At 48.5% G+C, this 25,392-nt stretch overlaps 1 protein-coding gene across 1 annotated transcript; it reads left to right on the top strand.

The window, feature by feature from the left end:
* Positions 1-275: 275 nt before the first annotated feature.
* LOC139395664 (tyrosine-protein phosphatase non-receptor type 9-like) lies at positions 276-25,147 on the top strand (the record flags this gene model as incomplete). The annotated part of the gene is made up of 14 exons (XM_071142989.1): positions 276-326; positions 5,973-6,116; positions 6,458-6,547; positions 12,646-12,770; positions 14,522-14,627; positions 20,614-20,724; positions 20,954-21,900; positions 22,643-22,739; positions 24,239-24,349; positions 24,441-24,482; positions 24,574-24,615; positions 24,697-24,738; positions 24,912-24,953; positions 25,096-25,147. Coding segments are annotated over exons 1-14 (1,984 nt in total), but the record flags the coding sequence as incomplete, so codon positions are not given.
* Positions 25,148-25,392: the final 245 nt, after the last annotated feature.

Here is a 25,392-nt window from a genome sequence, read left to right as displayed (position 1 = left end):
TAAACCACGCCCATTCCTACAATTTCTCTTCTTTAAATCTGACTTTAAACCTAACATTAACCACACTGCTATCCTTCTGCTTAACCCTAACCCTTAAATTATTACCTAAAAGCAAATTTGTTTCGTACATTTATTAAAAATAAAAATAAATGCGATATTTGTATCGTATTTTGACTTTGTGTCTGTGGTAAATAGTGTATCTGTGGTAACTAGTGACAACCGCGCCGCCGCCGCACTCGGTCTTCTGCGTCGTGAACGAGCACGTCGAAACGACGTTGACGTGAGGCTTCAAGATGGCGGAAGCCTTGACGAGTCAGGAGGAACTGGTAAGGACTTGGGTTTTTTAACCATAGTGCTCTCGATTTCATCAACAAACAAAACATTTATGTTAATAATAAACCCAAATGTCTAGTTAGGTTGTAAGGGTCAACGTTGTCCTTGGTGAGGATACTGTCTCGTAAATATCCTTGGTCCCGTTACATATATTATGACAGCCGCTAGCATGCTACTATTAGCTAGCTGCTTAACACTGTCGTCTGGATGCGTTGGCTGACATAGTTACATCTCACTGGTTAGATTTCATATTTTGTTACCCACATTATTATTTATTTTGTTGAATAACTTATTGAACGCAGATGGCTACCTAGCGATAGCTAAACTTTAGGCCGGGGAGGAAGACCCGTGTTGACACACGTCCTCTTTGGCTTCCTACCTAGGTAACTACAGTAAGAGTAACATGGACATGTTCTGCTTCATTTGAGCCTCACACGACTTCCTTTCAGATGTAAAACATGCCAGTACAATATTGTTTTTTATACGTCCAGTGACATGTTTGCTTTCTGAGTACTGTTTGGTCTCAGTCATAGTTAATGTGCCTGATAACTATCTATTTTTTTAGACAGTCGGTTCACAGAATTTGCTCTCAAGTTCCTAGTAAAAACGTTTGTTTTCGTCGTTCAACTGGCTGGCTAGATTGCTGGTTAACGTTAAACAACCCGAAAGAGCCGCTATCAGATATAAAATAGCCGATGCTAGACCACACTGCCATAGTTAATGTTTTATTTAATTAAACTACATTGGCAACAGTAGACGAGTAGCTTAGGGCCCTAAGCTAGTAGTAGCTACGACTTGCTCGGTCCTTTCATCTCTTAGTTAGTTATTTTAATGCAACTACTCCAGCTAACGAGTATTTGCATATGTGCATATGTATAGCATTATGTGCTATATGAATCATGTTGCCACTTATTAACGTGCATTTGTAACGGGAGTTAACATTTTTTTTTAGGGTTAAGTTTTTCTAGGGACTTTTCTATGTTACTCCTTTGCCAAAATTAGTTGTTGGGAGGTGTTGGTACAATCTGTTGTCAAGTGTCGGGAAACAGATGTTTTTTGTTGAATATCCGCTGACGTCACTGGATATAGTTGGAAGTTTATAAAGTTCACCCAGATCAAGCACATGACGTAGGGCTGTGTGTACTAGAGGTCGACCGATTATGATTTTCCGATACCGACTATTGGAGGACCAAAAAAAGCTGATATAATCTGCTGATTTATATGTATGTGTAAAAATGACAATTACAACAATACTGAATGAACACTTTTATTTGAACTTAATATAATACATAACATATATTTAGTCTCAAATAAATAATGAAACATGTTCAATTTGGTTTAAATAATGCAAAAACGCAGTGTTGGAGAAGAAAGTAAAAGTGCAATATGTGCCATGTAAAATTTTTTTAAAAATAAGCTAACGTTTTAAGTTCCTTGCTCAGGACATGAGCACAGCTGGTGGTTCCTTTTAACATGAATCTTCAATATTCCCAGGTAAGAAGTTTTAGGTTGTAGTTATTATAGGAATTATGACTCGTCGACTATCTCTCTCTCTATACCATTTGTATTTCATATACCTTTGACTATTGAATGTTCTTATAGGCACTTTAGTATTGCCAGCCTAATCTCAAGAGTTGAAGTCATAAACAGCGCTGTGCTTGAAGCATTGCTAAGAGCTGCTGGCAAACGCAGGAAAGTTTGAATGAATGCTTACGACTCTGCTGCTGCCTACCACCGCTCAGTCAGACTGCTCTATCAAATATCAAATCATATACTTTTAATTATAATATAATAAACACAGAAATACGAGCCTTAGGTCATCAATATGGTAAAATCCGGAAATTATAATTTCGAAAACAAAACGTTTATTCTTTCAGTAAAATACGGAACCGTTCCATATTTGATCAAATGGGTGGCAACCCTAAGTCTAAATATTGCTGTTCCATTGCACAACATTCAATCTTATGTCATAATTATGTCAAAATCAGGCAAATTAGTTTGCAAAGAGCCAGGCGGTCCAAACTGTTGCATAAACCCTGACTCTCTGTGCAATGAACGCAAGAGAAGTGACACAATTTCCCTAGTTAATATTATTATTATTTTATATTATATTGCCTGCGAATATTAATTTATTTTCACTAAATATGCAGGTTTAAAAAATATATATACTTCTGTGTATTTATTTTAATAAATGAATTAATGTTTATGGTTGTTTTTTTTATTTTAAATTTAATTTTACCTTCATTTAAAAGTAGGTACATTTGTGTAACGATTGTGCTTTTGTTAAATCATCACCTGTTTGGCGAAGTAGGCTGTGATTCGATGATTAATTATAAAGGCACCGCATTGATTATATGCAATGCCTAACCTAGTAATATCATCAACCATGTGTAGTTAACTAGTGATCATGTGAAGATTGTTTTTTATAAGGTAAGTTTAATGCTAGCTAGCAACTTACCTTGACTCCTTGCAGCACTCGAATAACAGGTGGTCAGCCTGCCACACAGTCTCCTCGTGGAGTGCATTGTAATCGGACATAATCGGCGTCCTAAAATGCCGATTACCGATTGTTATGAAAAACTTGACATCGGCCCAAGTTAATCGTCCATGCCGATTTAATCGGTCGACCTCTAGTGTCTGTCAGTCACGTGATGTCAGGCCGTGATGTATATCTGTCAGTCATGTGATGTAGGGCCGTGATGTAGGGCCGTGATGTAGGGCCGTGATGTAGGGCCGTGATGTAGGGCCGTGATGTAGGGCCGTGATGTAGGGCCGTGATGTAGGGCCGTGATGTAGGGCCGTGATGTAGGGCCGTGATGTATATCTGTCAATCACGTGATGTCAGGCCGTGATGTATATCTGTCAGTCACGTGATGTAGGGCCGTGATGTAGGGCCGTGATGTCAGGCCGTGATGTAGGGCCGTGATGTAGGGCCGTGATGTAGGGCCGTGATGTCAGGCCGTGATGTAGGGCCGTGATGTAGGGCCGTGATGTCAGGCCGTGATGTAGGGCCGTGATGTAGGGCCGTGATGTAGGGCCGTGATGTCAGGCCGTGATGTAGGGCCGTGATGTAGGGCCGTGATGTCAGGCCGTGATGTAGGGCCGTGATGTAGGGCCGTGATGTCAGGCCGTGATGTAGGGCCGTGATGTAGGGCCGTGATGTAGGGCCGTGATGTCAGGCCGTGATGTAGGGCCGTGATGTAGGGCCGTGATGTAGGGCCGTGATGTATATCTGTCAATCATGTGATGTAGGGCCGTGATGTATATCTGTCAGTCACGTGATGTAGGGCCGTGATGTAGGGCCGTGATGTCAGGCCGTGATGTAGGGCCGTGATGTAGGGCCGTGATGTAGGGCCGTGATGTCAGGCCGTGATGTAGGGCCGTGATGTAGGGCCGTGATGTCAGGCCGTGATGTAGGGCCGTGATGTAGGGCCGTGATGTAGGGCCGTGATGTCAGGCCGTGATGTAGGGCCGTGATGTAGGGCCGTGATGTAGGGCCGTGATGTATATCTGTCAATCATGTGATGTAGGGCCGTGATGTAGGGCCGTGATGTCAGGCCGTGATGTAGGGCCGTGATGTAGGGCCGTGATGTAGGGCCGTGATGTCAGGCCGTGATGTAGGGCCGTGATGTAGGGCCGTGCTGTAGGGCCGTGATGTAGGGCCGTGATGTAGGGCCGTGATGTAGGGCCGTGATGTATATCTGTCAATCATGTGATGTAGGGCCGTGATGTAGGGCCGTGATGTAGGGCCGTGATGTATATCTGTCAATCATGTGATGTAGGGCCGTGATGTAGGGCCGTGATGTAGGGCCGTGATGTAGGGCCGTGATGTAGGGCCGTGATGTAGGGCCGTGATGTATATCTGTCAATCATGTGATGTAGGGCCGTGATGTAGGGCCGTGATGTAGGGCCGTGATGTAGGGCCGTGATGTAGGGCCGTGATGTCAGGCCGTGATGTAGGGCCGTGATGTAGGGCCGTGATGTAGGGCCGTGATGTAGGGCCGTGATGTAGGGCCGTGATGTAGGGCCGTGATGTATATCTGTCAATCACGTGATGTCAGGCCGTGTGTATAGCTGTCCGACGGTCTTTCGATCAACCAATCAGAGATTGAGTTGCTGTTGATTTAGCCAATAAGTGACTGGTCTTGGTTCCTACTTCCTGGGGATGTTGGTCACATTGAATACTGTTGGCACCAGCACAACACACCACACAGGGGTTCAGCCATGAGCCGCAAGTTTCAACAACTCTTTGAGCTCTCCTCTCCCCTTATAACTACCCCACACTCACTTGTCCCTTCTGTCCTCTCTCTCTCCAACGTCAACCCCACCCTCACTCTGTCCTCTCCCCCTCTCTCTCCAACCTCAACCCCACCCTCACTCTCTCTCCCTCTCTCTCTCTCTCTCTCTCCAACGTCAACCCCAACCCCACCCTCACTCTGTCCTCTCCCTCCCTCCCTCTCTCTCCAACGTCAACCCCAACCCCACCCTCACTCTGTCCTCTCCCTGCCTCTCTCTCTCTCTCTCCAACCTCAACCCCACCCTCACTCTGTCCTCTCCCCCTCTCTCTCCAACCTCAACCCCACCCTCACTCTCTCTCCCTCTCTCTCTCTCTCTCTCTCCAACCTCAACCCCACCCTCACTCTGTCCTCTCCCTGACTCTCTCTCTCCAACCTCAACCCCACCCTCACTCTGTCCTCTCCCTGACTCTCTCTCTCCAACCTCAACCCCACCCTCACTCTGTCCTCTCCCTGACTCTCTCTCTCCAACCTCAACCCCACCCTCACTCTCTCTCCCTCTCTCTCTCTCCAACCTCAACCCCACCCTCACTCTGTCCTCTCCCTGCCTCTCTCTCTCTCTCCAACCTCAACCCCACCCTCACTCTGTCCTCTCCCTCTCTCTCTCCAACCTCAACCCCACCCTCACTCTGTCCTCTCCCTCTCTCTCTCCAACCTCAACCCCACCCTCACTCTGTCCTCTCCCCCTCTCTCTCCAACCTCAACCCCACCCTCACTCTCTCTCTCTCCCTCTCTCTCTCTCTCTCTCTCCAACCTCAACCCCACCCTCACTCTGTCCTCTCCCTGACTCTCTCTCTCCAACCTCAACCCCACCCTCACTCTGTCCTCTCCCTGACTCTCTCTCTCCAACCTCAACCCCACCCTCACTCTGTCCTCTCCCTGACTCTCTCTCTCCAACCTCAACCCCACCCTCACTCTCTCTCCCTCTCTCTCTCTCCAACCTCAACCCCACCCTCACTCTGTCCTCTCCCTGACTTTCTCTCTCCAACCTCAACCCCACCCTCACTCTGTCCTCTCCCTCACTCTCTCTCTCCAACCTCAACCCCACCCTCACTCTGTCCTCCCCCTCCCTCTCTCTCTCCAACGTCAACCCCACCCTCACTCTGTCCTCTCCCTGACTCTCTCTCTCCAACGTCAACCCCACCCTCACTCTGTCCTCTCCCTCCCTCTCCCTCTCCAACCTCAACCCCACCCTCACTCTCTCTCCCCCAATATTTCCCTCTCTCGTCTGGTCTCGTCTCATCCCTGTAAACCTCCCTTCTTCTCCCCTTGTTCCCACATCTCCCCTCTAACCTCCCCACCATCCCCTCTTACCTCCCCACCATCCCCTCCGTCCTTCCCCAGGCGGTGGAGGAGTTCCTGAGTGAGGTGCGTAGCAGGGAACATCCCCACAGTGCAGCTCTGGTCTCTCAGCCGACCGCCGTCAAGTTCCTCATGGCGCGCAAGTTTGATGTCTCCCGAGCAATAGACCTCTTCCAGGCATACAAGGTACAGAGAGGGACCAGGTCGGGGTGGGTGGGTGAGAGAGAGAGACAGAGAGGGACCAGGTCGGGGTGGGTGGGTGAGAGACAGAGAGGGACCAGGTCGGGGTGTGTGAGAGACAGAGAGAGAGACAGAGAGGGACCAGGTGTGTGTGTGTGTGTGTGTGAGAGAGAGAGAGAGACAGAGAGAGAGACAGAGAAAGACAGTGTGAGTGAGTGAGTGAGTGAGTATGTGTGTGTGTGAGCATTTTTGTGTCTAGTCCCCGACATACACTGTAAATTCCCACCTATGCCAGAATGTGCTAATGGTTGACCCTTGACCTGTATGTCTGTGATTCGTCCAATCAGAACACGAGGATTAAGGAGGGCATCTTCAACATTAACCCAGAAGAGGAACCTCTCCGTTCTGAACTGCTCAGCGGAAAGTTCACTGTCCTGGTGAGGCCTGTGTGTGTGTGTGTGTGTGTGTGTGTGTGTCAGGGTTTTCTTTAGGAAAATGTGGCGCCCGGACAACGTGACCAGGGAATAATTTGATTTACTGGCCATTTTGATACATTTACAGGATCCATTTCTTTGGGAGTGATGGAGGTAGATATGTATAGGGGGAAGGAGACAGGGATACTGGAGTGATGGAGGTAGACATGTATAGGGGGAAGGAGACAGGGATACTGGAGTGATGGAGGTAGATATGTATAGGGGAAGGTGACAGGGATACTGGAGTGATGGAGGTAGATATATATAGGGGGAAGGGGACAGGGATACTGGAGTGATGGAGGTAGATATGTATAGGGGGAAGGGGACAGGGATACTGGAGTGATGGAGGTAGATATGTATAGGGGGAAGGAGACAGGGATACTGGAGTGATGGAGGTAGATATGTATAGGGGGAAGGAGACAGGGATACTGGAGTGATGGAGGTAGATATGTATGGGGGAAGGAGACAGGGATACTGGAGTGATGGAGGTAGATATGTATAGGAGACAGGGATACTGGAGTGATGGAGGTAGATATGTATAGGGGAAGGTGACAGGGATACTGGAGTGATGGAGGTAGATATGTATAGGGGGAAGGGGACAGGGATACTGGAGTGATGGAGGTAGATATGTATAGGGGGAAGGAGACAGGGATACTGTAGTGATGGAGGTAGATATGTATAGGGGAAGGTGACAGGGATACTGGAGTGATGGAGGTAGATATGTATAGGGGGAAGGTGACAGGGATACTGGAGTGATGGAGGTAGATATGTATAGGGGGAAGGTGACTAGGAATCGCGATCTAAGATAAACAGAGTAGCAGTGTGTGTATAGAGTGTCAGTATAAATGTATGTGCTTATTATGTGTGAGTGAGAAAATGGAGTGTGTGTGTGTGTGTGTTGTAGTGTGTGTTTTGTAGTGTGTGCGTAAGAGTGTAGGGCCCTGTGAGTGTCTATAGAGAAACTAGCTGATTATTGAGTTGTGGCTGTTAGTGAATAGCATCTGAAATATGTGAAGATCATTTTGCATCTTGAGTATCATTTAAAAAAATTTGAGACAAGAAGAGGGGGAGGGGTGAAGATATCGGCCACTCTCTCCAGAAGGGCCCCGTCTCTCTCCAGAAGGGCCCCGTCTCTCTCCAGAAGGGCCCCGTCTCTCTCCAGAAGGGCCCCGTCTCTCTCCAGAAGGGCCCGGCTGTGTAACTCTCTCCAGAAGGGCCCGGCTGTGTCTCTCTCCAGAAGGGCCCCGTCTCTCTCTCTCCAGAAGGGCCCCGTCTCTCTCCATTCATTGTGTGAATCTGGTTTCTCTGCCCTGATAATGTTGAGGGGGCATGTGTCTGGTTTCTCTGCCCTGATCATGTCTGGGGGGGGGATGTGTCTGGTTTCTCTGCTCTGATAATGTTGAGGGGGCATGTGTCTGGTTTCTCTGCTCTGATAATGTTGAGGGAGCATGTGTCTGGTTTCTCTGCCCTGATAATGTTGGGGGAGCATGTGTCTGGTTTCTCTGCCCTGGTCATGTTGGGGGGGGGGGGCATGTGTCTGGTTTCTCTGCCTTGATCATGTTGGGGGGGCATATGTCTGGTTTCTCTGCCCTGATCATGTTGGGGGGGGGGGGCATGTGTCTGGTTTCTCTGCCCTGATCATGTTGGGGGGGGGGGGGGGGGGGCATGTGTCTGGTTTCTCTGCCCTGATAATGTTGAGGGAGCATATGTCTGGTTTCTCCCCCCTGATCATGTTGGGGGAGCATGTATCTGGTTTCTCTGCCCTGATAGTGTTGGGGGGGCATGTGTCTGGTCATGTTGAGGGAGCGCGCATGCCTGAACACGAATAGAAGTTCCTGGCCTGCTGCGTGGAAATGTAGGAAAGTGTTTTTTTTAAAATGTTGTACCTCCATTGCGAATGATAATATATGAAAACTATAGTTCTTCACAGTAAGCTATTTGAAAAATCTTTCAAATAATCTCCCCCCTCGATAATCACAGATCCTCGTTGTGAAAGAGCAATGGATGGGCCTACTGCCGCCAATAGGCTGTGTGTTCCATGGAAGGGCCTACTGCAGCATTGGCCAATAGGCTGTGTGTTCCATGGAAGGGCCTACTGCAGTATTGGCCAATAGGCTGTGTGTTCCATGAGCTCATTTCTTTACCTGCCAATAGATGCGTATCAATGTGGTCACATGATAGAGGCTGGTGATCTCACATTTTGTTGAATTATAACTTTTAGATTTTTTGTCATTTTAATTCAGATTATGATTAACCATGGTGACAATGATTTTAGAGAAACCAAAAAAATATTACTTTTCAATATGTTTACATGCACAGTAATAATTACTTGAGTGGGAGCTGGTTGCCCGTACCTGAATGGGAGGGGAGCTGGTTCCCCGTACCTGAATGGGAGGGGAGCTGGTTCCCCCTACCTGAATGGGAGGGGAGCTGGTTCCCCGTACCTGAATGGGAGGGGAGCTGGTTCCCCGTACCTGAATGGGAGGGGAGCTGGTTCCCCGTACCTGAATGGGAGGGGAGCTGGTTCCCCGTACCTGAATGGGAGGGGAGCTGGTTCCCCGTACCTGAATGGGAGGGGAGCTGGTTCCCCGTACCTGAATGGGAGGGGAGCTGGTTCCCCGTACCTGAATGGGAGGGGAGCTGGTTCCCCGTACCTGAATGGGAGGGGAGCTGGTTCCCCGTATCTGAATGGGAGGGGAGCTGGTTCCCCGTACCTGAATGGGAGGGGAGCTGGTTCCCCGTATCTAAATGGGAGGGGAGCCGGTTTCCGTACCTGAATGGGAGGGGAGCTGGTTCCCCGTATCTAAATGGGAGGGGAGCTGGTTCCCCGTATCTAAATGGGAGGGGAGCTGGTTCCCCCTACCTGAATGGGAGGGGAGCTGGTTCCCCGTATCTAAATGGGAGGGGAGCTGGTTCCCCGTATCTAAATGGGAGGGGAGCTGGTTCCCCCTACCTGAATGGGAGGGGAGCTGGTTCCCCGTACCTGAATGGGAGGGGAGCTGGTTCCCCCTACCTGAATGGGAGGGGAGCTGGATGCCCCTACCTGAATGGGAGGGGAGCCGGTTGCCGTACCTGAATGGGAGGGGAGCCGGTTGCCCGTACCTGAATGGGAGGGGAGCCGGTTCCCCGTACCTGAGTGGGAGGGGAGCTGGTTCCCCCTACCTGAATGGGAGGGGAGCTGGATGCCCCTACCTGAATGGGAGGGGAGCCGGTTGCCCGTACCTGAATGGGAGGGGAGCTGGATGCCCCTACCTGAATGGGAGGGGAGCCGGTTGCCGTACCTGAATGGGAGGGGAGCCGGTTGCCCGTACCTGAATGGGAGGGGAGCTGGTTCCCCGTACCTGAATGGGAGGGGAGCTGGTTCCCCGTACCTGAATGGGAGGGGAGCTGGTTCCCCGTATCTGAATGGGAGGGGAGCTGGTTCCCCGTACCTGAATGGGAGGGGAGCTGGTTCCCCGTATCTAAATGGGAGGGGAGCCGGTTTCCGTACCTGAATGGGAGGGGAGCTGGTTCCCCGTATCTAAATGGGAGGGGAGCTGGTTCCCCGTATCTAAATGGGAGGGGAGCTGGTTCCCCCTACCTGAATGGGAGGGGAGCTGGTTCCCCGTATCTAAATGGGAGGGGAGCTGGTTCCCCGTATCTAAATGGGAGGGGAGCTGGTTCCCCCTACCTGAATGGGAGGGGAGCTGGTTCCCCGTACCTGAATGGGAGGGGAGCTGGTTCCCCCTACCTGAATGGGAGGGGAGCTGGATGCCCCTACCTGAATGGGAGGGGAGCCGGTTGCCGTACCTGAATGGGAGGGGAGCCGGTTGCCCGTACCTGAATGGGAGGGGAGCTGGTTCCCCGTACCTGAGTGGGAGGGGAGCTGGTTCCCCCTACCTGAATGGGAGGGGAGCTGGATGCCCCTACCTGAATGGGAGGGGAGCCGGTTGCCCGTACCTGAATGGGAGGGGAGCTGGATGCCCCTACCTGAATGGGAGGGGAGCCGGTTGCCGTACCTGAATGGGAGGGGAGCCGGTTGCCCGTACCTGAATGGGAGGGGAGCTGGTTCCCCGTACCTGAATGGGAGGGGAGCTGGATGCCCCTACCTGAATGGGAGGGGAGCCGGTTGCCGTACCTGAATGGGAGGGGAGCCGGTTGCCCGTACCTGAATGGGAGGGGAGCCGGTTGCCCGTACCTGAATGGGAGGGAGCCGGTTGCCGTACCTGAATGGGAGGGGAGCCGGTTGCCGTACCTGAATGGGAGGGGAGCCGGTTGCCGTACCTGAATGGGAGGGGAGCCGGTTCCCCGTACCTGAATGGGAGGGGAGCCGGTTCCCCGTACCTGAATTGGAGGGGAGCCGGTTGCCCGTACCTGAATGGGAGGGGAGCCGGTTGCCCGTACCTGAATGGGAGGGGAGCCGGTTGCCCGTACCTGAATGGGAAGGGAGCCGGTTGCCCTTACCTGAATGGGAGGGGAGCCGGTTGCCCGTACCTGAGTGGGAGGGGAGCCGGTTCCCCGTACCTGAATGGGAGGGGAGCCGGTTGCCCGTACCTGAATGGGAGGGGAGCCGGTTGCCCGTACCTGAATGGGAGGGGAGCCGGTTGCCCGTACCTGAATGGGAGGGGAGCCGGTTGCCCGTACCTGAATGGGAGGGGAGCCGGTTGCCCGTACCTGAATGGGAGGGGAGCCGGTTGCCCGTACCTGATTGGGAGGCCGAGCTTTAATTACCAGTTGAGAAATTAAAGTAGTTGCTCTTTTTAATCTTTGCGCCAAAACAGTTTTTAACACACGATTGTATTTAGAATGGTTGCTGAATGGGGCTGATGAAAACACATGTTTTACTCCAGCAGACATCAGCTGAGGAGCAGCAGGAGAAATCCCTCTCAGAATAGTCTCTGTGTACTGTGAGCATGTGATAGTTGTGTTGGATAAATAAGATGACTAACGAAAATAGAACCCGGGGCAATTTAATTCCACTAAATTATGCAATTTAACCTGTAGGACTGAACAGCGTCAGTTTGCGCAGGGGATTCTGTTTCTCTCTGTCATTTTTGGCAACTCAAGTCGTTTGTGTGTGTCTGACAACAGTGACAGGAACAGAGGCAGCTTGTTGAGCTAATAGACCAACTAATGTGTCTTACATTCTCTCTCTCTCTCCCTGGAAAAACTGACGTCTATGAGCAGAGGAAGGAGGAAAAAGAGGAGAAGAGTGAGCTGACAGGCAGCAGGCCCTCTCGCCCTACCATCTGACTCCTTCTTCTCTCTCTCTCCTCTTCTTTCCCTCTGAGGGTTTGTCTTATGATGAATGGGGCTGTCTGAACAAACCCTCACCAATTAGACCGAGAAGGGGAGGGAGGGAGGAGGGGGAGCGAGGGAGGGAGGGAGGGATAGAAAGACTGAAGTGAAGAGGGAGGATGTGAGAAAAGAGGTAGAAAATGCGGTCTTTTGTGTTTACAGTAAAGGTCATGAGGACTAAGTAAAGATCTACTAGAATAGTGTCTGTTGTGTTTACAGTAAAGTTCATGAGGACTGTAAAATAAAGATCTACTAGAATGCGGTCTGTTGTGTTTACAGTAAAGGTCATGAGGACTGTAAAATAAAGATCTACTAGAATGTTGTGTTTACAGTAAAGGTCATGAGGACTGTAAAATAAAGATCTACTAGAATGTTGTGTTTACAGTAAAGGTCATGAGGACTGTAAAATAAAGATCTACTAGAATGTCGTGTTTACAGTAAAGGTCATGAGGACTGTAAAATAAAGATCTATTAGAATGCTGTCTGTTCTGTTTACAGTAAAGGTCATGAGGACTAAGTAAAGGTTTGCTAGAATGCTGTGTTTTACAGTAAAGCTCATGAGGACTAAGTAAAGATTTGCTAGAATGCGGTCTGTTCTGTTTACAGTAAAGTTCATGAGGACTAAGTAAAGGTTTGCTAGAATGCTGTGTTTTACAGTAAAGCTCATGACTGTAAAATAAAGATCTATTAGAATGCGGTCTGTTCTGTTTACAGTAAAGGTCATGAGGACTAACTAAAGGTTTGCTAGAATGCTGTGTTTTATAGTAAAGCTCTGTGTGTTTCAGCCTGGTCGTGATGCTAAGGGTGCTGCTCTGGCTCTGTTCACCGCTCGTCTCCACCGCTCTGACGTCACTACCCATAGGGCTGTGCTGCAGGCCATCATCTTTCAGCTGGACAAAGCCATCGAGAGGTAACCAACCCCTGCACTACATTATTTATCTATTTTTATCTCTCTCTACTTAATTAGTCCTATTCTCTCGCTCCTTAATTAGTCCTATTCTCTCTCTCTCCTTAATTAGTCCTATTCTCTCGCTCCTTAATTAGTCCTATTCTCTCTCTCTCTCCTTAATTAGTCCTATTCTCTCTCTCTCGCTCCTTAATTAGTCCTATTCTCTCTCTCTCTCCTTAATTAGTCCTATTCTCTCTCTCGCTCCTTAATTAGTCCTATTCTCTCTCTCTCTCCTTAATTAGTCCTATTCTCTCTCTCGCTCCTTAATTAGTCCTATTCTCTCCCTCTCTCCTTAATTAGTCATATTCTCTCCCTCTCTCCTTAATTAGTCCTATTCTCTCTCTCTCCTTAATTAGTCCTATTCTCTCTCTCTCTCTCTCTCTCTCTCCTTAATTAGTCCTATTCTCTCCCTCTCTCCTTAATTAGTCCTATTCTCTCTCTCTCCTTAATTAGTCCTATTCTCTCCCTCTCTCCTTAATTAGTCCTATTCTCTCCCTCTCTCCTTAATTAGTCCTATTCTCTCTCTCGCTCCTTAATTAGTCCTATTCTCTCCCTCTCTCCTTAATTAGTCCTATTCTCTCTCTCCTTAATTAGTCCTATTCTCTCTCTCCTTAATTAGTCCTATTCTCTCCCTCTCTCCTTAATTAGTCCTATTCTCTCTCTCCTTAATTAGTCCTATTCTCTCTCTCTCTCCTTAATTAGTCCTATTCTCTCTCTCTCTCTCTCTCTCTCTCCTTAATTAGTCCTATTCTCTCCCTCTCTCCTTAATTAGTCCTATTCTCTCTCTCTCTCTCTCTCTCTCCTTAATTAGTCCTATTCTCTTCCTCTCTCCTTAATTAGTCCTATTCTCTCTCTCTCTCCTTAATTAGTCCTATTCTCTCTCTCTCTCCTTAATTAGTCATATTCTCTCCCTCTCTCCTTAATTAGTCCTATTCTCTCCCTCTCTCCTTAATTAGTCCTATTCTCTACCTCTCTCCTTAATTAGTCCTATTCTCTCCCTCTCTCCTTAATTAGTCCTATTCTCTCTCTCTCTCCTTAATTAGTCCTATTCTCTCTCTCTCTCCTTAATTAGTCCTATTCTCTCTCTCTCTCCTTAATTAGTCCTATTCTCTCTCGCTCCTTAATTAGTCCTATTCTCTCTCTCTCTCACCTTAATTAGTCCTATTCTCTCTCTCCTTAATTAGCCCTATTCTCTCTCTCTCTCTCCTTAATTAGTCCTATTCTCTCTCTCCTTAATTAGTCCTATTCTCTCTCCCTCTCTCCTTAATTAGTCCTATTCTCTCCCTCTCTCTCCTTAATCAGTCCTATTCTCTTCTCTCCTTAATTAGTCCTATTCTCTTCCTTTCTCAATTAGTCCTATTCTCTCCCTCTCTCCTTAATTAGTCCTATTCTCTCCCTCTCTCCTTAATTAGTCCTATTCTCTCTCTCTCTCCTTAATTAGTCCAATTCTCTCTCTCTCTCTCTCCTTAATTAGTCCTATTCTCTCCCTCTCTCCTTAATTAGTCCTATTCTCTCCCTCTCTCCTTAATTAGTCCTATTCTCTCTCTCTCTCTCTCTCTCTCTCCTTAATTAGTCCTATTCTCTCCCTCTCTCCTTAATTAGTCCTATTCTCTCCCTCTCTCCTTCACCTCTCAATCCTTTAATGTACATAACAGATAACTCTCCTCTCCCTCTCTCCCTCCCTTCCTCTCTCCCTCCCTTCCTCTCTCCAGTGTTGACACCCAGAGAGATGGTTTAATATTCATCTATGACATGACCAACTCCAGCTATGGGAACTTTGACTATGAGCTCTGTGTCAAGATCCTCGACCTCCTCAAGGTAACACACCGCCTGTGTCCCAAATGACTCCCTGTCCCAAATGACTCCCTGTCCCAAATGACTCCCTGTGACTCCCTGTCCCAAATGACTCCGTCCCAAATGACTCCCTGTCCCAAATGACCCCTGTCCCAAATTAATCCCTGTGACTCCCTGTCCCAAATGACTCCCTGTCCCAAATGACTCCCTGTCCCAAATGACTCCCTGTCCCAAATGACTCCCTGTCCCAAATGACTCCCTGTCCCAAATGACTCCCTTTGACTCCCTGTCCCAGATGACCCCCTGTCCCAAATGACTCCCTGTCCCAAATGACTCCCTGTCCCAGATGACTCCCTGTCCCAGATGACTCCCTGTCCCAGATGACTCCCTGTCCCAAATGACTCCCTGTCCCAAATGACTCCCTGTCCCAAATGACTCCCTGTCCAAAATGACTCCCTTTGACTCCCTGTCCCAGATAACTCCCTGTCCCAGATGACTCCCTGTCCCAGATGACTCCCTGTCCCAGATGACTCCCTGTCCCAGATGACTCCCTGTCCCAGATGACTCCCTGTCCCAGATGACTCCCTGTCCCAGATGACTCCCTGTCCCAGATGACTCCCTGTCAGATGACTCCCTGTCCCAGATGACTCCCTGTCCCAGATGACTCCCTGTCCCAGATGACTCCCTGTCCCAGATGACTCCCTGTCCCAGATGACTCCCTGTCCCAGATGACTCCCTGTCAGATGACTCCCTGTCCCAGATGACTCCCTGTCCCAGATGACTCCCTGTCAGATGACTCCCTGTCAATTGACTCCCTGTCCGAAATGACTCCCTGTCAGATGACTCCCTGTCAAATGACTCCCTGTCCCAACAATGCAGAGTTAAAGTAAGAAAATGTACAAATAAAAAATATTAAATAGTATAAAATTAAATAACAATAATGAGGCTAAAAACAAGGAGTACCAGAACCCAGTCAATGGGCCGTGTTACCAGAACCCGGTCAATGGGCCGTGTTACCAGAACCCGGTCAATGGGCCGTGTTACCAGAACCCGGTCAATGGGCCGTGTTACCAGAACCCGGTCAATGGGCCGTGTTACCAGAACCCGGTCAATGGGCCGTGTTACCAGAACCCGGTCAATGGGCCGTGTTACCAGAACCCGGTCAATGGGCCGTGTTACCAGAACCCGGTCAATGGGCCGTGTTACCAGAACCCGGTCAATGGGCCGTGTTACCAGAACCCGGTCAATGGGCCGTGTTACCAGAACCCGGTCAATGGGCCGTGTTACCAGAACCCGGTCAATGGGCCGTGTTACCAGAACCCGGTCAATGGGCCGTGTTACCAGAACCCGGTCAATGGGCCGTGTTACCAGAACCCGGTCAATGGGCCGTGTTACCAGAACCCGGTCAATGGGCCGTGTTACCAGAACCCGGTCAATGGGCCGTGTTACCAGAACCCGGTCAATGGGCCGTGTTACCAGAACCCGGTCAATGGGCCGTGTTACCAGAACCCGGTCAATGGGCCGTGTTACCAGAACCCGGTCAATGGGCCGTGTTACCAGAACCCAGTCAATGGGCCGTGTTACCAGAACCCAGTCAATGGGCCGTGCTACCAGAACCCCAGTCAATGGACCGTGTTACCAGAACCCAGTCAATGGGCCGTGTTACCAGAACCCAGTCAATGGGCCGTGTTACCAGAACCCGGTCAATGGGCCGTGTTACCAGAACCCGGTCAATGGGCCGTGCTACCAGAACCCAGTCAATGGGCCGTGTTACCAGAACCCAGTCAATGGGCCGTGTTACCAGAACCCAGTCAATGTCCTCGACGCATCATACCTTATATAGTACATTACTCTGGTCACTAGTAGTTCACTATATAGGGAATAGGTCTCTGGTCTATAGTAGTGTACTATATAGGGAATAGGGCTCTGGTCTATAGTAGTTCACTATATAGGGAATAGGGCCCTGGTCTATAGTAGTACCACTATATAGGGAATAGGGCTCTGGTCTATAGTAGTTCACTATATAGGGAATAGGGCTCTGGTCTATAGTAGTACCACTATATAGGGAATAGGGCTCTGGTCTATAGTAGTTCACTATATAGGGAATAGGGCTCTGGTCTATAGTAGTACCACTATATAGGGAATAGGGCTCTGGTCTATAGTAGTACCACTATATAGGGAATAGGGCTCTGGTCTATAGTAGTACCACTATATAGGGAATAGGGCTCTGGTCTATAGTAGTACCACTATATAGGGAATAGGGCCCTGGTCTATAGTAGTACCACTATATAGGGAATAGGGCTCTGGTCTATAGTAGTACCACTATATAGGGAATAGGGCTCTGGTCTATAGTAGTACCACTATATAGGGAATAGGGCTCTGGTCTATAGTAGTACCACTATATAGGGAATAGGGCTCTGGTCTATAGTAGTACCACTATATAGGGAATAGGGCTCTGGTCTATAGTAGTACCACTATATAGGGAATAGGGCTCTGGTCTATAGTAGTACCACTATATAGGGAATAGGGCTCTGGTCTATAGTAGTACCACTATATAGGGAACAGGGCTCTGGTCTATAGTAGTACCACTATATAGGGAACAGGGCTCTGGTCTATAGTAGTACCACTATATAGGGAACAGGGCTCTGGTCTATAGTAGTACCACTATATAGGGAATAGGGCTCTGGTCTATAGTAGTACCACTATATAGGGAAGAGGGCTCTGGTCTATAGTAGTACCACTATATAGGGAATAGGGCTCTGGTCTATAGTAGTACCACTATATAGGGAACAGGGCTCTGGTCTATAGTAGTGTACTATATAGGGAATAGTGCTCTGGTCTATAGTAGTACCACTATATAGGGAATAGGGCTCTGGTCTATAGTAGTACCACTATATAGGGCTCTGGTCTATAGTAGTGCACTATATAGGGAATAGGGCCCTGGTCTATAGTAGTACCACTATATAGGGAATAGGGCTCTGGTCTATAGTAGTACCACTATATAGGGAATAGGGCTCTGGTCTATAGTAGTACCACTATATAGGGAATAGGGCTCTGGTCTATAGTAGTTCACTATATAGGGAATAGGGATCTGGTCTATAGTAGTACCACTATATAGGGAATAGGGCTCTGGTCTATAGTAGTACCACTATATAGGGAATAGGGCTCTGGTCACTAGTAGTTCACTATATAGGGAATAGGGCTCTGGTCTATAGTAGTACCACTATATAGGGAATAGGGCTCTGGTCTATAGTAGTTCACTATATAGGGAATAGGGATCTGGTCTATAGTAGTTCACTATATAGGGAATAGGGCTCTGGTCTATAGTAGTACCACTATATAGGGAATAGGGCTCTGGTCTATAGTAGTTCACTATATAGGGAATAGGGCTCTGGTCTATAGTAGTACCACTATATAGGGAATAGGGCTCTGGTCTATAGTAGTACCACTATATAGGGAATAGGGCTCTGGTCACTAGTAGTTCACTATATAGGGAATAGGGCTCTGGTCTATAGTAGTACCACTATATAGGGAATAGGGCTCTGGTCTATAGTAGTTCACTATATAGGGAATAGGGATCTGGTCTATAGTAGTTCACTATATAGGGAATAGGGCTCTGGTCTATAGTAGTACCACTATATAGGGAATAGGTCTCTGGTCTATAGTAGTACCACTATATAGGGAATAGGGCTCTGGTCTATAGTAGTTCACTATATAGGGAATAGGGCTCTGGTCACTAGTAGTTCACTATATAGGGAATAGGGATCTGGTCTATAGTAGTTCACTATATAGGGAATAGGGCTCTGGTCTATAGTAGTACCACTATATAGGGAATAGGTCTCTGGTCTATAGTAGTACCACTATATAGGGAATAGGGCTCTGGTCTATAGTAGTACCACTATATAGGGAATAGGGCTCTGGTCTATAGTAGTACCACTATATAGGGAATAGGGCTCTGGTCTATAGTAGTACCACTATATAGGGAATAGGTCTCTGGTCTATAGTAGTACCACTATATAGGGAATAGGGCTCTGGTCTATAGTAGTACCACTATATAGGGAATAGGGCTCTGGTCTATAGTAGTACCACTATATAGGGAATAGGGCTCTGGTCTATAGTAGTACCACTATATAGGGAATAGGGCTCTGGTCTATAGTAGTACCACTATATAGGGAATAGGGCTCTGGTCTATAGTAGTTCACTATATAGGGAATAGGGCTCTGGTCTATAGTAGTACCACTATATAGGGAATAGGGCTCTGGTCACTAGTAGTTCACTATATAGGGAATAGGGCTCTGGTCACTAGTAGTTCACTATATAGGGAATAGGGCTCTGGTCTATAGTAGTACCACTATATAGGGAATAGGGCTCTGGTCTATAGTAGTGTACTATATAGGGAATAGGGCTCTGGTCACTAGTAGTTCCACTATATAGGGAATAGGGCTCTGGTCTATAGTAGTACCACTATATAGGGAATAGGTCTCTGGTCTATAGTAGTACCACTATATAGGGAATAGGGCTCTGGTCTATAGTAGTACCACTATATAGGGAATAGGGCTCTGGTCACTAGTAGTTCACTATATAGGGAATAGGGCTCTGGTCTATAGTAGTACCACTATATAGGGAATAGGGCTCTGGTCTATAGTAGTTCACTATATAGGGAATAGGGCTCTGGTCTATAGTAGTACCACTATATAGGGAATAGGGCTCTGGTCTATAGTAGTTCACTATATAGGGAATAGGGCTCTGGTCACTAGTAGTTCACTATATAGGGAATAGGGCTCTGGTCACTAGTAGTTCACTATATAGGGAATAGGGCTCTGGTCACTAGTAGTTCACTATATAGGGAATAGGGCCCTGGTCACTAGTAGTTCACTATATAGGGAATAGGGCTCTGGTCACTAGTAGTTCACTATATAGGGAATAGGGCTCTGGTCACTAGTAGTTCACTATATAGGGAATAGGGCCCTGGTCACTAGTAGTTCACTATATAGGGAATAGGGCCCTGGTCACTAGTAGTTCACTATATAGGGAATAGGGCACTGGTCACTAGTAGTTCACTATATAGGGAATAGGGCACTGGTCACTAGTAGTTCACTATATAGGGAATAGGGCACTGGTCACTAGTAGTTCACTATATAGGGAATAGGGCTCTGGTCACTAGTAGTTCACTATATAGGGAATAGGGCTCTGGTCTATAGTAGTACCACTATATAGGGAATAGGGCCCTGGTCACTAGTAGTTCACTATATAGGGAATAGGGCTCTGGTCTATAGTAGTTCACTATATAGGGAATAGGGCTCTGGTCTATAGTAGTTCACTATATAGGGAATAGGGCTCTGGTCTATAGTAGTACCACTATATAGGGAATAGGGCCCTGGTCTATAGTAGTACCACTATATAGGGAATAGGGCTCTGGTCTATAGTAGTACCACTATATAGGGAATAGGGCTCTGGTCACTAGTAGTTCACTATATAGGGAATAGGGCTCTGGTCACTAGTAGTTCCACTATATAGGGAATAGGGCTCTGGTCACTAGTAGTTCACTATATAGGGAATAGGGCTCTGGTCTATAGTAGTACCACTATATAGGGAATAGGGCTCTGGTCTATAGTAGTACCACTATATAGGGAATAGGGCTCTGGTCTATAGTAGTTCCACTATATAGGGAATAGAGCTCTGGTCTATAGTAGTACCACTATATAGGGAATAGGGCTCTGGTCTATAGTAGTTCTTCCTCTCCTTTTCATCATCCTCTCTTCCTCCCCTCTCTTCCTCCCCTCTCTTCCTCCCCTCTCTTCCTCCCCTCTCTTCCTCTCCTCTTCATCATCATCTCTTCCTCTCCTCTCTTCCTCTCCTCTTCATCATCATCTCTTCCTCTCCTCTCTTCATCATCATCCTCTCTCTCCTTCTATTTCTTCCCCTCTTTTGTCTTTTTCTCTCTTTTTCCATTCACTCGTTACCTGTGTGTGTGTGTGTGTGTGTGTGTGTGTTTGTGTGTCTCTCCTAGGGTGCGTTCCCAGCTCGTCTGAAGTGTGTGTTCATCGTGTCGTCTCCTCTCTGGTTCAGAGCTCCCTTCGCTGTCCTCAGACTCTTCGTACGTGAGAAGCTGAGAGAGAGGGTACGACCGTGTGTGTGTGTGTGTGTTTTGAGATGGTCACTGTGTTGGTGCGATACCTTGTCTCTCAGGTGTGTGTGTGTGTGTGTGTGTGTTTTGAGATGGTCACTGTGTTGGTGCGATACCATGTCTCTCAGGTGTGTGTGTTTTGAGATGGTCACTGTGTTGGTGCGATACCATGTCTCTCAGGTGTGTGTGTGTGCGTAACAGTCTCTCTCTCTCCCATCCCCAGGTGTGTACAGTGAAGGCCCACGAGCTGTCCAATTACATCCCAGTCTCTTCTCTTCCGGAACACCTGAACGGAACCTCCCGGTACAGCCACGTTGCCTGGATACAGTCCTGCGTCAACACACACACCGCCCCAGGCGACGCGAGCACACACCCGCACGACACACACGACTGCGTGGGCAGCCTGTTGCTCTCGTACAGCCTGGAGCCTCACAACGCTAACGCCGCCGCTACGTTAGTCGCTACGCAAACCTCCATAGACTCCCACTCAGATTCGCCGCTGCTGTTAGCCTCCGAGCTAGCGTTAGCGGCTACGGCTAACTCCAACTGCTACGACGACAGTAATGCTAACCCACACGTCCACTGTGACACAGTGAACGGCAGGACTCGAGGCCGGGCCCAGAACAGCCCCCAGAGCTCTGGACTACAGAGGAATCACCAACATTGGAACGGTTCTGCCCGTAACTACGGGGTCAAGGCAGGGTTGGGGGTTAATAACGTTGTTGGGGTTGTTAGCGGCGCTAGCCCCAATGCTAACAGCGTGAATGGTCGCCAGCCCCCTCCCCAGTCGGACACGCCCCCGGACACACCCCTCCACCACAAAGTAGTAGGAATTACGATGAGTGTCGGGTCAGAAACCCTCGACGACGGAACAGCGAACGAGGAAGAGCGGGAAGGAGAGGAGGAAGAGGATGAGGTAGATGGGGTGCCTCCTCTCCCTCAGAAGTCTCTCCCACGCCACCCTCAACCCCCGCCGTCACTCTGCGGCGCGTCACAGCCGGACGAGGACCCTTGTCCCCAGGAAGAGGTGTCCGTACACATGCCTGACGGCGTAGGGATGAACATGTTGGAGCTGGTGGAGCACGTGAAGAAGAGAAAGAAGAAAGGAATCTACCAGGAGTATGAAGAGATACGCAAGGAGCCTCCTACTGGTAGCTTTGACTACAGCAAGTTAGTCTCTCTCTGTCTCACTGTCTCTGTCTCTCTGCCTCCTACTGGTAGCTTTGACTACAGCAAGTTAGTCTCTCTCTGTCTCTCTGTCTCTCTGTCTCCCCCTCTCTCCCCCTCTCTCCCCCTCGCTCTGTCTCGCTCTGTCTCCCTCTGTCTCCCTCTCTCTCTGTCTCCCTCTCTCTCTGTCTCCCTCTCTCTCTGTCTCCCCCTCTCTCTGTCTCTCTCTCTGTCTCTCTCTCTGTCTCCCCCTCTCTCTGTCTCTCTCTGTCCCCCCCTCTCTCTGTCTCTCTCTGTCCCCCCCTCTCTGTGTCTCTCTCTGTGTCTCTCTCTGTGTCTCTCTCTGTGTCTCTCTCTGTGTCTCTCTCTGTGTCTCTCTCTGTGTCTCTCTCGCTCTGTCTCTCTCGCTCTGTCTCTCTCGCTCTGTCTCTCTCGCTCTGTCTCTCTCGCTCTGTCTCTCTCGCTCTGTCTCTCTCGCTCTGTCTCTCTCGCTCTGTCTCTCTCGCTCTGTCTCTCTCGCTCTGTCTCTCTCGCTCTGTCTCTCTCGCTCTGTCTCTCTCTCTCTGTCTCCTCTCTCTGTGTCTCTGTCTCTCTCTGTCTCCCCCTCCCTCTGTGTCTCTCTCTCTGTCTCTCTCTCTCCCTCCCTCTCTCTCTCTCCATTTCTCTCTTTTTAATGCCAGTTAATAGTCTAATCTCTTCCTCTCTCCCTCCTTTTCACTTCCTTCCTTCCTTACTCTCTGTGTAGAAAGCTGTCCAATCAGATCAAGAACAGGTACAGTGATGTCCTCTGTCTGGACCAATCACGTGTCAGACTCTGCCAGCTCTGTGATGATGAGGACGAGGTATGTTTCAGGATAATTATTTATGTCTAATATCAGAAATGGTGTGTTAACTCCCTATGGAGGAGAGTCACCCCCTCTATGCCACATTCATAAAGTATTCAAACCTCTTGACTTTTTCCACATTTGTTACGTTACAAAATAACTGAAATGTCACATTTATTCAGACCAGTACTTTTGTTGAAGCAGTGATGACAGCCTCTATTTTTAACCTTTATTTAACTAGGCAAGTCAGTTAAGAACAAATTCTTATTTACAATGACGGCCTAGGAACAGTGGGTTAACTGGTCTAGGAACAGTGGGTTAACTGCCTGTTCAGGGGGCAGAACAACAGATTTGTACCTTGTCAGCTCGGGGATTCGATCTAGTAACCTTTGAATTACCAGTCCAACGCTCTAACCTGCCGCCCAGTCTTATTTGGTGTGACACTTGAAGTTTGGCACACCTGTATTTGGGGGAGTTTCTCCCATTCTTCTCTGCAGATCCTCTCAAGCTCTCTGTCAGGTTGGATGGGGAGCGTCGTTGCACAGCTATTTTCAGGTCTCTCCAGAGATGTTCAATCGGGTTCAAGTTCGGGCTCTGGCTGGGTCACTCAAGGACATTCAGAGACTTGTTCCCGAAGCCACTCCTGCATTGTCACGACTGTGTGGTTTGGGTCGTTGCCCTGTTGGAAGGTGAACCTTCGTCCCAGTCTGAGGTCCTGAGTGCTCCGTAGCAGGTTTTCATCAAGGATCTCTGTACTTTGCTCCGTTCATCTTTCCCTCGATCCTGACTAGTCTCCCAGTCCCTGAAAAACATCCCAACAGCATGACACTGCCACCACCATGCTTCACAGTAAGGATGGTGCCAGGTTTTCTCAATCTTGGTTTCATCAGACCAGAGAATCTTGTTTCTCATGGTCTGAGAGTCTTTAGGTGTTTTTTGTCAATCTCCAAGCGGGCTGTCATGTGCCTTTTACTGAGGAGTAGCTTCCGTCTGGCCATTGGTGGAGTGCTGCCGAGATGGTTGTCCTTCTGGAAAATTCTCCCATCTCCACAGAGGAACTCTGGAGCTCTGTCTGAGCGACCATCAGGTTCTTGGTCACCTCCCTGACCATGGTCCTTCTCCCCTGATTGGTCAGTTTGGCCGGGCGGCTCTATGAAGAGTCTTGGTGTGTTCTTGAGGATCTTTAATGCTGCAGAAATGTTTTGGTACCCTTCTCCAGATCTGTGCCTCGGCACAATCCTGTCTCTGAGCTCTACGGACAATTCCTTCAACCTCACAGCTTGGTTTTTGATCTGACATGCACTGTCAACTGTGGGACCTTATATAGACAGGTGTGTGTGCCTTTCCATATCGTGTCCAATCAATTGAATTTACCACAGGTGGACTCCAATCAAAAGGTAGAAACATCTCAAGGATGATCAATGGAAATAGGATTCACCTGAGCTTTGTTTCGACTTGAAAACTAATGTGTGTGTGTGTGTGTGTGTGTGTGTGTGTGTGTGTGTGTGTGTTCCAAGACGTCAGACTACATCAATGCTAGTCTTATGGACGGCTACAAGAGGAGCAACGCTTATATCGCAACTCAGGGTGAGTTGGGGAACAAATTCTCTGTGTTGTTGACCCTCAGGGTGAGTTGGGGAACAAATTCTCTATGTTGTTGACCCTCAGGGTGAGTTGGGGAACATATTCTCTGTGTTGGTCACTACTGTTGACCCTCAGGGTGAGTTGGGGAACATATTCTCTATGTTGTTGACCCTCAGGGTGAGTTGGGGAACATATTCTCTGTGTTGGTCACTACTGTTGACCCTCAGGGTGAGTTGGGGAACAAATTCTCTATGTTTTTGACCCTCAGGGTGAGTTGGGGAACAAATTCTCTATGCTGTTGACCCTCAGGGTGAGTTGGGGAACAAATTCTCTATGTTGTTGACCCTCAGGGTGAGTTGGGGAACATATTCTCTATGTTGTTGACCCTCAGGGTGAGTTGGGGAACATATTCTCTATGTTGTTGACCCTCAGGGTGAGTTGGGGAACATATTCTCTATGTTGTTGACCCTTAGGGTGAGTTGGGGAACATATTCTCTATGTTGTTGACCCTCAGGGTGAGTTGGGGAACATATTATCTGTGTTGGTCACTACTGTTGACCCTCAGGGTGAGTTGGGGAACATATTCTCTATGTTGTTGACCCTCAGGGTGAGTTGGGGAACAAATTCTCTGTGTTGTTGACCCTCAGGGTGAGTTGGGGAACATATTCTCTATGTTGGTCACTACTGTTGACCCTCAGGGTGAGTTGGGGAACATATTCTCTATGTTGGTCACTACTGTTGACCCTCAGGGTGAGTTGGGGAACATATTCTCTATGTTGTTGACCCTCAGGGTGAGTTGGGGAACATATTCTCTATGTTGGTCACTACTGTTGACCCTCAGGGTGAGTTGGGGGACAGTTGGATAGGTCTGGATAGGTGTGGATAGTTGGATACGTCTGGATAGTTGGAAAGGGCTGGATAGTTGGGTAGGTCTGGGTAGGTCTGGATAGTTGGATAGGTCTGGATAGTTGGAAAGGGCTGGATAGTTGGGTAGGTCTGGATAGGTCTGGGTAGGTCTGGATAGTTGGATAGGTCTGGATAGTTGGATAGGTCTGGATAGGTGTGGATAGTTGGATACGTCTGGATA

The sequence above is a fragment of the Oncorhynchus clarkii genome, unplaced genomic scaffold (assembly GCF_045791955.1).
Source record: "Oncorhynchus clarkii lewisi isolate Uvic-CL-2024 unplaced genomic scaffold, UVic_Ocla_1.0 unplaced_contig_6398_pilon_pilon, whole genome shotgun sequence".
NCBI lineage: Eukaryota > Metazoa > Chordata > Actinopteri > Salmoniformes > Salmonidae > Oncorhynchus > Oncorhynchus clarkii.
The sequence above is the reverse complement of the archived record's forward strand: the minus strand, read 5'-3'. Positions and strand labels throughout refer to the sequence as shown.